The sequence below is a fragment of the Hemibagrus wyckioides genome, linkage group LG23, assembly GCF_019097595.1.
Source record: "Hemibagrus wyckioides isolate EC202008001 linkage group LG23, SWU_Hwy_1.0, whole genome shotgun sequence".
NCBI lineage: Eukaryota > Metazoa > Chordata > Actinopteri > Siluriformes > Bagridae > Hemibagrus > Hemibagrus wyckioides.
Window position 1 is genome coordinate 19,025,744 of NC_080732.1, and position 12,723 is coordinate 19,038,466.

Below are 12,723 nucleotides of genomic sequence, written 5' to 3' on the forward strand. Positions count from 1 at the left end.
AAAATCAAATACAATCCCGTTTTTATTGTGTATGTATGTTCTACACTTTGTTGAGGTGACCGTATTTGTGTAGAAATGCATGACATCACAGTGTGCTGGAAAATTGATGTAGTTTTGTGGAAAATGGGTGTGGAATTGTGCAGACTTTTAGAATGAACGTTTGTTCATGAACCTGTGTTTGTAGGGTTCACCAGATATTGCTTGCACGAGAGGGCATATGAGGAAAAACATTCAGACAGTGTGAGAAATGTGTTATTAAAATAAGGTGCCCATAGTTACCAAATGACCATTAATAGGGCTGAAATAGGTCTAACTGTGACACTTACTGCTCCGTGTTTTTTCAGGCTGGAGCTGGAGTTCTCGTACTCTGGGATGTCAGTTGGTTTTGGTAAACCATATTTAACTTTTCTTTTTGACATCTTGGAGTGAAAACGGACTGAACTTGAGGTCATGGGTGATCTTCCTCCGTTAACTCGCACACGTCTTCCTCTGCTTCAGCTTCATCCTCTTCCTCTAAACACAAGCGGGAGATCCGTAACAGACTCTCGCGAAGCAGCCTCTCCAACATCTCGCGAGACTTGCAAATAAGCCATATAAACTAATTATTTCTCATATTAATTTCTCATATCTCATATTAATTATTAACATTTGACAGTAACATTTGTAGCGAAGTAAAAGTAGTTTTTTTTTCACTAAAAATGTACTTGAGTAAGAGTAAAAGTACACATCTTTAAAAATACTCTAAAAGTACAATTACCCAAAAAAGTTTACTCAAGTAAACGTAACAAAGTAAATGTAATTCGTTACTAACCCACCTCTGCGTTTAACTGCACGGATGAAATATGTTTTTCAGGAGCAGCTAAAATGTAATAAACAATTTTTTATTTTAAATATCTTACTATAATATTATTGTAATGTCTGATTGCCTTGTCAAATGAGGGCGTGTTTCAAAGGAATGCTCGCGGTTTTAATTCTGTCACTTTCTGACAAAATGTTTAGTCAGGGTTTTATATATATTTACATATTTATTTATTTTTCTTTGTTCATAGCTCTATCACACGCTCGAGCTTCAGCCCACAGTGCACCATTCCTTCACGCGCTCCTTCATCAGGGCGGAATGTGGCATGAGCTACATTCTCTCTCGCACGTTGCCTGTAACCGCAACCAGGGTCACGTGACAGCAAGCGGCGAATCCAAAATGGCTGCCTAATAGACACGAAGTGCACTTCATAGGGCGCGTAGAGACGTTAGGTTACGCCCTAGACAGGCAACCTATACAGGAAGTAGGAAGGGAATTGGGATTCGGTCAAAGAAAAATTACTCGTTTTTAGCAAAAAAAAAAAAATTTCTAAACCGGTATGTAATTGATACTTAAAATAATAAATGAAGTCTCACACAGCAAAATGTAATCATATCGATGATTTGACAATATAAAAAAAATAAATAGATTTTATTTGCTAAAGTTTCATCAAGGGCAAATTTTATGCGAATTTCATTGCGACGCATCGTTCATTTTGCCCTTCACGTCGTCACCATGGCAGCCGTGACAGTCCGCTCGTGCCCAGGAGTTTAAAGCAGGTCCCCTTACGTCAAGTTGCCAGGGAGACCAGAGCCGTGCACGTGCACCGGTATATAAAAAGGGGCCGTCCGGACGGAAGCTGCGCAGTGTGGCTGCAGCATCACGAAGAAAGTAAGAGGTAAGGCTACTCTGCGCGTGGCGTTCGTGTTCTTTTAAAAAGAATTCATAGCAAAGAATAAACCATAAGTTACGATTACAAAATAATAATAATAATAATAATTTCGCTGTCGTAATGAAGCGTGTAGCGCAGTAGAAAATAAGGAAGAGGATGTGCCCTTCCTGCTGCCTTTAGGCCTCGCGACAAGGACGCAGCTTAGCCGAATTGTTATATAATCATTAATTCAGTGAAGGAAGCTGCTCACTGGAGCCTAATCCTGAGGGCTTTATCTGATGCTGCAGGGCTTAAAGGATGCTAGCTGTAGTTGTAAAGTATTCATGAATCCTGGCTTAGAAACGAAAAGTGCGACAGAATGAATTAGGCGTCAACCTTTCACTTTAGTGCGGAAGTTGTGTGCTTTTTCGCAAAACGAGAGTTTTTGCCGTTAGAGTAATCTGTATGCTATAGTAATTAAGGCTGTCTACGTGCTGCGCGAGCTCCTGTCGATGAGCACGCGCTGCGTCATCATTTTTTCCAGAATGTTCCATCGGACATGAGTCAGGGAGGGTTTTTATGCTTTTTTGTTTTGCCAGTAATAATTGTTAAAACGGTCAGTATGTATATATCAGTGTTATATATTGATAATATACCGCATACTGTAATTTCTCCATCACTCCATCACTTTAAGCAGCCACATGATGATGGTCATCATCATACTATTAGCATCTTCTTATTCCTTCCAGTTGGACAAGAAAGTAAATAAGTTTTACAAATAAATGTTATTCGCTGCCTTTATTTGTATTTCTACATCTGAATTCTGACGTGTGTAGACTTTTACATCCGCCATGAAGGTCGGCATCCATGGTCAAGGTCAGACAAGATAGCTTTCACGTATCCGTGTTCCAAATGACTAGTCGGTCCCTACATAGGCGCACTTTGGAGCCTCAGTTAGTGCACACTGCGACGCCCTACATAGTGCACTAAAGTCAAGATGTGAGTCATTTGCGACAAAACCCAGGATTCAGGTCTGAATTCTGCACTGAAACGAGCGATGTACGGGAAAGCGACGGTTAAAGATATAATCATCAATTATTACATAAACTGACCATTTTGTAATCAGTTTTTATTTTATTTTTAATTTTTATTTTATTTTATTTTATTTGGTGGACTTTATGGATTCACGTGTAGCTTAAATGGTGCAGTCTGTGTACGTGCTGAAGATCAGGCGCCGTTGATGCTGATGCAAAGTCTAACCGGTATGAGTCGGATCTGCCGAGGGGGCGGGGCTTATTTCCATCCGTGATAAAATATTTATTTGTTCGACTTTAACATTTTATACTGCCTAATATTTATAATTACTATTGATACTAAAATGTGTACGCTATATAAGAATACATTTTAAGCTTTTTTAATATGTTATTCCAGTGTGAATCTTGAATCGATTCGTGATTTTGATTCAGATTCACGATTCATCATTATTATCATTTTATTTTTTTTATTTCTGTATGACTTCTTGTTGCTTTGTAAACCATTACATTGTCACTTAAATCCACTATGAAACATATTAGGCTTGATTAGAGTACATTCTGATCTTAAAGATTGATGCGAATCACTAACAAGCTTGTGATTCGGTTCACTTAAGATGATTCATGATTCATTATTTTTTTATTTCTTTCCAGCATGACATGTTGCTGCTTGTAATAATAAATAATATTATTATTTGAGACATTCATGATGAAAAAGATTAGGCTATATGGATGATAAACATCGATAAGGTTGAAGAATTGTTTGAGAGGGAATCGTGTGTCTAGGAGTTGACTCATTGTCTCAGAATAATATCTGTTACTATTAATGTTTAATATATTGTTTTACAGTGATATTATAGTCTAGGTGTAGTGTTACAATACCTAAATAATATAATACCCGGGTGTTTGGAGTATTCTTAGCTTCAGTCTGATCTGCAGATGTGATGTGGTCTGCAGAATGACACAGCACGCCACACATCCGTCCGCTGGCAGCGTCCCTGTCGTGTCCTTCATCTTATTGACCCCACTGCAGCATGATACCCAAGAACATCTGCAGCTCTTAGGTTCCATCGGCTCAAAATATCCGACCGTCCCCTAAAGCAACCAGTTAAAGAGGCTTGTGGCATTCAGTGTGTAAATATCCAGGTTTATGAGAGTGTGTGTTATTCTAAGGTGTGTGCTGTGTGTTTCAGCTCTTCTTGGTCACAGCTCTCTGGTGGAAAATTACTGAGAGAGAGAGAGAGAGGGTGGGGAAAAGAGAGTGGAAAGGGGATAGTTTAGTAACACTGTAGGGGTGAGATGACACAACCTGTTCCTTCTTTATGTGTATAGCTCTTATTAAACACACACACACACACACACTATAAAATGTGGTTTGGAAATGACTGGTGTCCTGTATGAGGTGTAGGAGTGTCCCTCTATCAACTCCAAGAGGGACGCAGTAGGTATGAAGGTGTGTAAATAGCCACACTATGACACAGCACTTCATCAAGATGGCTGCCAGACCCCTACCTCCCTCCCTCCCTCCCTCCCTCACCACAAACCCTGTTCCCAAATAAGGGCTCTTACACTCACTGCGAGTCGCTGCTTGGATAAAAAAAAAACCAACAAAACGGACATGGACTCGCTCTGCTCACACGGACGTGTCCCTGGAGGAGACTGACCCAGATAAACTGTCCCGGATCAGGAACTTTACTTTCTCTGGGTTGAGGCGGCTGTTTGTCTGACATCATCACAGCCTCTCAAAGCTTGTTTAGTTTAAAGCAGCCATTTGTATATTTTTTTTTTTAACTAACAAGTCATTTCCTCACCCATCTGAACAACTCTAATTTCTTGGTTAGATCTATATCTTTTTTGTTTCTTTTTACAGAAAAAGAGGCGAAGCTGCAGGTGTGTCCCGCCCTTGGGGGGTGGAGCTTATTTCCATCTCTGAAAAAACATTTCCTTCTGCTCACAGAAGGAAATAAAGACACAAACGAATTGATCTTAAACGTATAATAAGATGATTTATAACATTAATACATGATCTTTAAAAAGTGTAATTTATTATTATACATACAAATAAATATTTAATCATTATTTAACATTAATCAGAATAATTATATTGGGCTTTATTGTTGAACTTATATCTTAATTAACAAATACACACATCGAAAAATGAATTTTTTTGTGGAAGTAATATATATTTAATATCAATAATAGTAATAGTAATAATAATAATAAGAGTGTCTGTGTCCTACTGGGTCATGGTGTGTAGAAAGCCGAGAGCTGTTGATCTGAGGTCAGTGTGCAGAGGCGGGTCTCGAACACAGCGGTCATTTTGTTAGTCCAGTTTAATTCCAGTTATTTCACCCACTCACACACACGACCTGTTTCTCCTGTTTTATTTCCCAAAATGCTCTCTGCCTCTCTAATATCACATCAAGCTGCTGATTCGTCACCTGACCTCACCTCCCGCTGCAGAGATAAACATGAGACGCAGCGTCCGCGGTCAGGAGAAGGAGGAAAAGTGAACAAAGCTAGGAAGGAAAAGTGCAGAGCTGGACGTTCTTCATGTCCGTCACGCGACGCGTCGCTGTAATTTCAGACGCCTCTCGTTGCAGGGGCGGGACGAGCAGCAGTGCACGTGAACGCAGCACTTGTCTGTCATTTATTCAGTGTTGTAGGCTGATTGTTTCCATAGTAACAGTTCAGTCATATAGGGACAAGAAATGACTGAAGACATATTTAATTGATTTCTATGTTTAATTAACATTAGTGACAGAGAAGTTTATTTACAAAAAAGTATACATATTTTCTGTCTTATTAACTAAGTGAGAAAAGAAAAGGGAGACACTGCAGGACACACAAATCACAACAAATAACTAATCCATCATGTGCATATAAAGAGTCAGAGAGTTTATAAACGCAGCGCTGAAGGACCTGAGAGATTAGGATTATCACACACACACACTTATCAGATTAGGAGATTATTCCCATGTTGTCCGTTACTCAGAGCCAGATGCAAGGGCAGTGAGTTCGACTGAGAGAAGTGAAGCTGCTGCAGTGATTTCTGTCTGTTAGAGGAATCGGTCACTCATCCTTTCGGACTTCTGTAAGTTTTTCGTCTGGTAAAAATATTCAGACGCTGCACTTTAACGCAGGCTGGACGTCAACTAATCCAGGTAAGTTCCTCATCCATCAGCTCTCACAACTTCCTCTTCACCATGAGGTCAACCGATCAGATTGGAAACGCCCTCATGTCCTGGCGGTCTGATCAGATAAAAGCTTTGGTCCATTAATGAACAGCTTGAGTGTGAATTCAGCCAACAGTGAGAACCATTCCCAGTGTAGAACAAATCGTTTCAGCTCAGCGTGAAAGGAAGAAGAACCTTACGGCTAATGCACCTCTCTCTATTAGCGGTCACTTTGTACGAGATCCTGTGAGAAGTTTACACACTTTCCAAAACATGAGAGCAGAGCTGCTTATCATTACGCTTCATTATAAACGCTTCACATGTTCATGACGAGGAGAAGCGGCTTTGAGGTTCGAGGTGGTGGTGATGGATGACCAGAGTGACCTCTCAAGGTTCACCTCAGGATTTGTGTTAAACTGTAAGAATGTTGTAACATCCTGAATTGCGTAGCTTCTGCTGCAGTAACTTGAGCAACTCGGAGATTGCATCAGTCGTGCAGCGTAACATGGACTTTTTGATCTTTTTGCCATGGCCATGTTCAATTCTGGATTCTGATTGGCTGTTGGCTCTGGTTTCTCCTGATTTATTACACTGTAATCCAGAGCGAATGCAATGGTGATGCTTCCTGTTTTCTGCACTTCCTGTGCTCTTTCCTACAGCCACTCTGTCGTCCATGCCTTATACGGTCGGATGGGAAAACTCTTAGTTTGGATTCGTGTTGCGTAACTCATTAGCGCTCACAGGCACGGAGTCGTGATAAATTTCTGACATGCAGCGACTTGCTTCAGAGCGATCTGAGCTCCATGAGGCGTGACTGCTGAAGCTCATGTTCACTGCTGTCTCATTTTATATTCCTCTGTGAAGTTTCTCTATTATGCCTCTAGAAGCTTTTTCGTGTTTCATGTTCATGTTACGATGGAAAGAGCAAACGAAAAGATTTCATCTAACAAAGCTGTGAAGAGTTATTCTGGTGAACAGAGTCTTTCCAGTCGCCCTGAGCAGCTCCTTTTGTGTGTCCTCTGAAACCAACACAATGGCTCTGAACCTGATCCAAGCTCCTGAAAGTTCAGCCAGTTCCTCCAGCTGAATGCTAACGACAGTTGGAACAACCAGATCTCCTGGGGCGCAAACCCAAATCCCTCCCTCTGTGAAAGTTATTTAGACAAACTGGCATCAGGCTCGATAGATTTAGCAGAAATTTTATTTCTTATTAGAGAATTAAGAAGCATTATGAAGCGTTATAGAATTTACATGTCCTTCTTTTGACTTCATGGCTGTTTAATGGGTCCAGGATCTTAGCACCTGATTATCAAGTGCTTAAAATTTACACAGGAAATAGAACATACTGGTGTGTGTGTGTGTGTGTGTGTGTAGTGTGAGCTGTGATTATGTAATTTCCATATCATGATAAATTACTTCACTTTTCTAAAAGATTGCAGACAAACTGATTGCATAATATTTCAAACCGGAAAACTTTTTAAATGTATTTCTCCTTTTCAGTGAAAATTGAAATAAACTAAAAATGATCTAATTGCTGAATAAAACCTACACTATATTGCCAAAGGTTTTGGGACACACCTCCATATCATTGAATTCAGGGGTTGGGCTCCGCCCCTTAGTTCCAGTGAAAGGAACTCTTAATGTTTCAGCTTCATACCAAGACATTTTGGACAATTTCATGCTCTTTGTGGGAACAGTTTGGGGATGACCCCTTCCTGTTCCAACATGACTGCACACCAGTGACCAAAGCAAGGTCCATAAAGACATGGATGAGTGAGTTTGGTGTGGAGGAACTTGACTGGCCTGCACAGAGTCCTGACCTCAACCCCATAGAACACCTTTGGGATGAATTAGAGTGGAATATATGCAATATAGTATTTAACTGAAAGTAAATTAGCAGAGTTTGATCCGCAGTGAAGGAAAATATCCTCTGAATCTGATCGTCACTTATAATAATGTTTTAGAATTATTTATTTATTTGTTTATTTCTGCAGGTCTAACCCACAACCGCTCTCCACTATCCTGTAATCATGTCCAACCTTTGCGTCGGAATCAACGGGTAAGAGAACGCAAGCAGCATCTGTGTCACATGGTCAAGAATTATTTTACATTTTATTTGATTTATTTTTATTTTTTTAATAAATGTTTTGTCTTGTCAGATTTGGCCGTATTGGCCGCCTGGTCCTCAGGGCCTGCCTGCAGAAAGGAATTAAAGTCACGGCCATCAATGACCCCTTCATTGACCTGCAGTACATGGTGAGCTTTGACTTGCTGACCTCATGTTTTGTGTGTGTGTGTTTGTGCGTTTGTGTGTGTGTGTGTGTGTGTGTGTGTGTTTGTGCGAGCAAGTGAGTGAACATCGCAGAGGTCATGGTGATGGATTGTGTGTGTGTCTGTGTGTGAAGGTTACAGAGGTCACAGAGATGGACTGTGTGTGTGAGAGAGAGAGCGAGAGAGAGAATGTTACAGAGGTCACAGAGATGGGGTGTGTGTGTGTGTGTGTGTGTGTGTGAGAGAGCGAGAGAGAGAATGTTACAGAGGTCACAGAGATGGGGTGTGTGTGTGTGTGTGTGTGTGTGAGAGAGCGAGAGAGAGAATGTTACAGAGGTCACAGAGATGGAGTGTGTGTGTGTGTGTGTGTGTAGGTTACAGAGGTCACAGTGATGAACTGTGTGTGTTCTACAGGTTTACATGTTCAAGTATGACTCCACCCACGGACGCTACAAGGGAGAGGTGTGTCAAGAGGACGGCAAGCTTATAGTGGACGGTCATGCTATCTCCGTGTTCCAGTGGTGAGGGTTACACACACACACACACACTCCAGACACAGCACAGGATTTAACAGAATCAGCTAGTTTAGTGCTTCATGATTTGCTTAGAGAGAAAAATTCCAGGTTTGTTGCGTGACAGGTGTGGAGTAGAAGAACCGCTTTCTGCACAAAGAGCCGTAAATCCTGGTGTGTTAGACGGCTTTGTGTTCTGGCGTCAGGACAGAAAACCCGTTTGTGTAGTGGAGCGGGACAGGAAGACATGTTGATCTCCAAACTCGTCTAGAAACAACACTGCATGGAAAAAAAAAACACAGCACTGTTCACATGACGAGGATTTTTACTTTCTGTTCTGCTTCACGGTGCAGATCCTGATCACAGTGCATTCTGGGTATGCTTGAATAGAAACGCTCGATATATCCTCGTCTAGAAACATTCTCCTGTCCTCGTTATGGCAGCAGGAGCTTTTATATCAAAGCTGTGAGTGTGAGTGTTTTATAAATGAAGCACCAGTTGTACTGAACATGCTCTTCTTCTTTTTCTTCCTCCTCCTCTTCTCCTCAGCATGAAGCCCGCTGAGATCCCATGGGGTGACTCTGGCGCTCTGTACGTGGTCGAGTCCACCGGAGTCTTCCTCAGCATCGAGAAAGCCTCTGTACGTCTCATCAGCACACACCGCTGCCAGAAAACATTCACAACTACATCTGTTTCTTCTCCCTGAATCACACGTGTGTGTGTGTGTGTGTGTGTGTGTGTTATCTACAGGCTCACTTGCAGGGCGGAGCCAAGCGTGTGGTAGTCTCTGCCCCCTCCCCCGACGCCCCCATGTTTGTGATGGGCGTCAACGAGAACAAGTACAACCCCTCCAGCATGACCATCGTCAGGTGAGTTCAGTCTGTAAACTGGAACTTCTCTTTATCTTTAACTTCAGACTGGGATTGCACCAACAGATGGATAGAATTTTTTGTTTGTTTGTTTACTTGTTTAGGATTAATTAATTAAATTTCTTGTTGCAACCCAGCGTTATTTTAACGGCACGTTTAACTCCCAGGATTACTGATTACTGGACTTTTTCAGTTTTGTGCATGATATTTGAGTGTATATTTATCATAATAATAATAACTAATAACGTTAACCCGGATGCTGGTGGTGTTATGTGACAGCAATGCATCCTGCACGACTAACTGCTTGGCTCCGCTGGCCAAAGTCATCCATGACAGCTTCGGTATCGAGGAGGCTCTCATGGTGAGCATCATTTCTGATATTATTTTAGCATTATTTAAATAATCCCTGCATTATTTTACACTGAAGTTTCCAGACACGTTGTCCTCTGGTGTTAAACCGTTATTTATTTATTTATTTTAATCATGTTTTTATCATTTTCCTGGTTATTTGTAGAAGTAAACTATATTGCCAAAAGTTTTGGGACACCCCTCTAAATAATTGAGTTCATGTGTTGTTTTTCAGGGGTTGGGCTCGGCCCCTTAGTTCCAGTGAAAGGAACTCTTAATGCTTCAGCTTCATTTTGGACAATTTCACAAAGCAAGGTCCATAAAGCCTGCTCTAATTCATCCCAAAGGTGTTCTATGGGGTTGAGGTCAGGACTCTGTGCAGGCCAGTCAAGTTCCTCCACACCAAACTCACTCATCCATGTCTTTATGGACCTTGCTTTGGTCACTGGTGTGCAGTCATGTTGGAACAGGAAGGGGTCATCCCCAAACTGTTCCCACAAAGAGCATGAAATTGTCCAAAATGTCTTGGTATGAAGCTGAAGCATTAAGAGTTCCTTTCACTGGAACTAAGGGGCCGAGCCCAACCCCTGAAAAACAACACCTGAATTCAATGATCTGGAGGGGTGTCCCAATACTTTTGACAGTATAGTGTATATATAAACAGCACGGACTGTTGTGTCTTTAATCCGTCTGCTCCTATGACGTCTCTCTCTTTCTTTCTTACAGACTACAGTCCATGCCTACACTGCCACCCAGAAGACAGTGGACGGTCCCTCTTCTAAGGCCTGGCGTGACGGCCGCGGCGCTCACCAGAACATCATCCCCGCCTCCACAGGAGCTGCCAAGGCTGTGGGCAAAGTCATCCCCGAGCTCAACGGGTCAGCAGGACAAACACAAAGCTAGATTTTTTTACACTCTTAAACAGAATGAGCATGAGAACTTTTTTCTTCTTCTTTTGTGTGCTGCAGGAAGCTGACCGGCATGGCCTTCCGTGTCCCCGTGGCCGACGTCTCCGTGGTGGATCTCACCTGCCGCCTCTCCACCCCTGCCAGCTACGCTGACATCAAGGAGGCTGTCAAGAAGGCTTCCCAGGGATCCCTGAAGGGAATTCTGGGATACACCGAGGACTCTGTGAGTCAAAAGATGAATCATTTGTCTCATCAGATGAACCATGTTTGTGCACCACAGCATTAATGCGCACTGTTTGTTTGTTTGTTTGTTTGTTTGTTTGTTTGTTCAGGTTGTGTCCTCTGACTTCGTCGGTGACACCCACTCCTCCATCTTTGATGCCGGTGCCGGCATTTCCCTAAACGACAACTTTGTCAAGCTCATTTCCTGGTAAGTTAGACAGCGAGTGAACACACCATAATTACCACCATTAATTAATTATGGTGACAGGAGCGCAGCTACAAATCACAGGTTTATATTAATTAATATAATTGCGCTCATTTTGATGTATTTTCGTTTCTATAGCAACACTGCATATACAAAAAAAAATAAAAAAAATATTTTAATATTATTTTAATATAATAATATTTTGTTCAGATGGTGATGTTTTCTGTAATGAGTTTAAGTTGTCTTTATTTGTTACATATACATTACTGTACAGTGAAAGTGGGGCGGTGGTAGCTCAAGTGGTTAAGGCTCTGGGTTATTGACCCATGGGTCAAGCCCCAGCACTGACGAGCTGCCACTGTTGGGCCCCCTAACCCACCCTGAGCACAGGGTCAGCTATGATGCAGCGCCCCTGGAGCAGGGTGCGTTAGGGGGTTTTGCTCAAGGGCCCAACAGTGGCAGCTTTGGAGTGCTAGGGCTTGAACCCTGATCTTCCAGTCAACAACCCAGAGATTTAACCACTTGAGCTACCACTGCCTTGTTTCTTAAGCTTCTTCAACAGTTTCTTAGAATAAAGGGAATAAAGCTGCTGTTCGACGTTAAATAAAAAGTTAACAGATAAAACGTCGCTCTTTAATGACTAAAGGAATTCTAATCACCAGTAAGTCATGTGGTCTAAGATAAGGGGAATAAAACATGCGTCCTAACATGCTAACAATGTGACGTTTTTCTTATCTGTTTTTTTTTCCTGTCACAGGTATGATAATGAGTTTGGTTACAGCCACCGTGTCGCTGACCTCTTAAAGTACATGCACTCCAAGGAGTAAAGGTCCGGCCGAGGAACCCAGACCCGAGACGCATTCCTTCTTTTACATGCACTTATGAGTCATAGCTGAAGCGCTAGCATCCCACAAACTCTCTACAAGACCAGCTAGTCTCTGTAGTGACCTGTGTGTGTGTGTGTGTGTATGTGTGTGTGTGTGTGTGTGTGTGTGTGTGTGTGTGTGTGTGTGTGTGTGTGTGTGTGTTAGATTTCCTTTCACCTGCAGGTGATTTTGAGTTTTTCAGTATTGTGTCTGTCACCCCATGAAGCGTTGCTGTAGATGTTCCCATACTGGATGTTACTGTTCTACTGGTGTAATAAGACCAACGGTTAAAGTGAGGAAAGTGCTACTGTCACACACTCTAAAAGAAACTAACTATCAAATAAATAGTTTGAAAAATATCTGGATGTCTCAGTGTCTGTTTATTTGGTACAGGATTTCTTTACTCTGTTTTTCACATGAACAGAATTACAGGACTGTGATAAATAAAATCACTGGATTTAGTGAAACTGTTGAAATAAATAATTGTGTCATGCTACCGAGGATAAATGGTTCAGCACACTGGCTTGTGAAAGCATTCAGCTGTTTAACTTTCCATACATCTGCTCCTGGGGGTGCACAGAGGTCATTTACCTGGACAAAGAGCAGCATGAAGACCAAGGAGCCATCAGGACAAAGTTCTCTCAA

General features: G+C 41.8%; 1 protein-coding gene and 1 long non-coding RNA gene across 5 annotated transcripts in view; one reads left to right on the top strand and one right to left on the bottom strand.

Annotated features, from left to right (window-relative positions):
• LOC131344098 (uncharacterized) overlaps positions 1-3,925 on the bottom strand; it is a 35,469-nt gene extending 31,544 nt beyond the window's left edge. For 3 of the 4 annotated variants that reach the window (XR_009203281.1, XR_009203282.1, XR_009203284.1), the window contains exons 1-2: positions 3,600-3,925; positions 327-577 (exon numbers count right to left, since the gene is read on the bottom strand). This is a non-coding gene — a long non-coding RNA (uncharacterized LOC131344098). Of the gene's footprint in view, positions 1-326; positions 578-3,583 lie in introns of all 4 variants that reach the window. The other variant, XR_009203283.1, reaches the window with a different exon arrangement.
• On the top strand, positions 1,603-12,437 carry gapdhs (glyceraldehyde-3-phosphate dehydrogenase, spermatogenic). Its single transcript, XM_058376065.1, has 11 exons — positions 1,603-1,697; positions 7,872-7,936; positions 8,037-8,133; positions 8,563-8,669; positions 9,210-9,300; positions 9,411-9,529; positions 9,809-9,890; positions 10,604-10,755; positions 10,846-11,008; positions 11,118-11,215; positions 11,970-12,437. Exons 2-11 carry the CDS (start codon positions 7,908-7,910, stop codon positions 12,037-12,039), a joined length of 1,008 nt encoding a protein of 335 aa, XP_058232048.1. The 5' UTR covers positions 1,603-1,697; positions 7,872-7,907; the 3' UTR covers positions 12,040-12,437.
• Positions 12,438-12,723: the final 286 nt, after the last annotated feature.

Excerpts from the sequence above, each read along its gene's own strand:
- gapdhs (XM_058376065.1), top strand. The coding sequence starts at position 7,908 with ATGTCCAACCTTTGCGTCGGAATCAACGG. Across the intron at positions 9,301-9,410 it reads TCAGCATCGAGAAAGCCTCT|GCTCACTTGCAGGGCGGAGC; the intron begins GTACGTCTCATC and ends TGTTATCTACAG. Across the intron at positions 10,756-10,845 it reads GTCATCCCCGAGCTCAACGG|GAAGCTGACCGGCATGGCCT; the intron begins GTCAGCAGGACA and ends TGTGTGCTGCAG.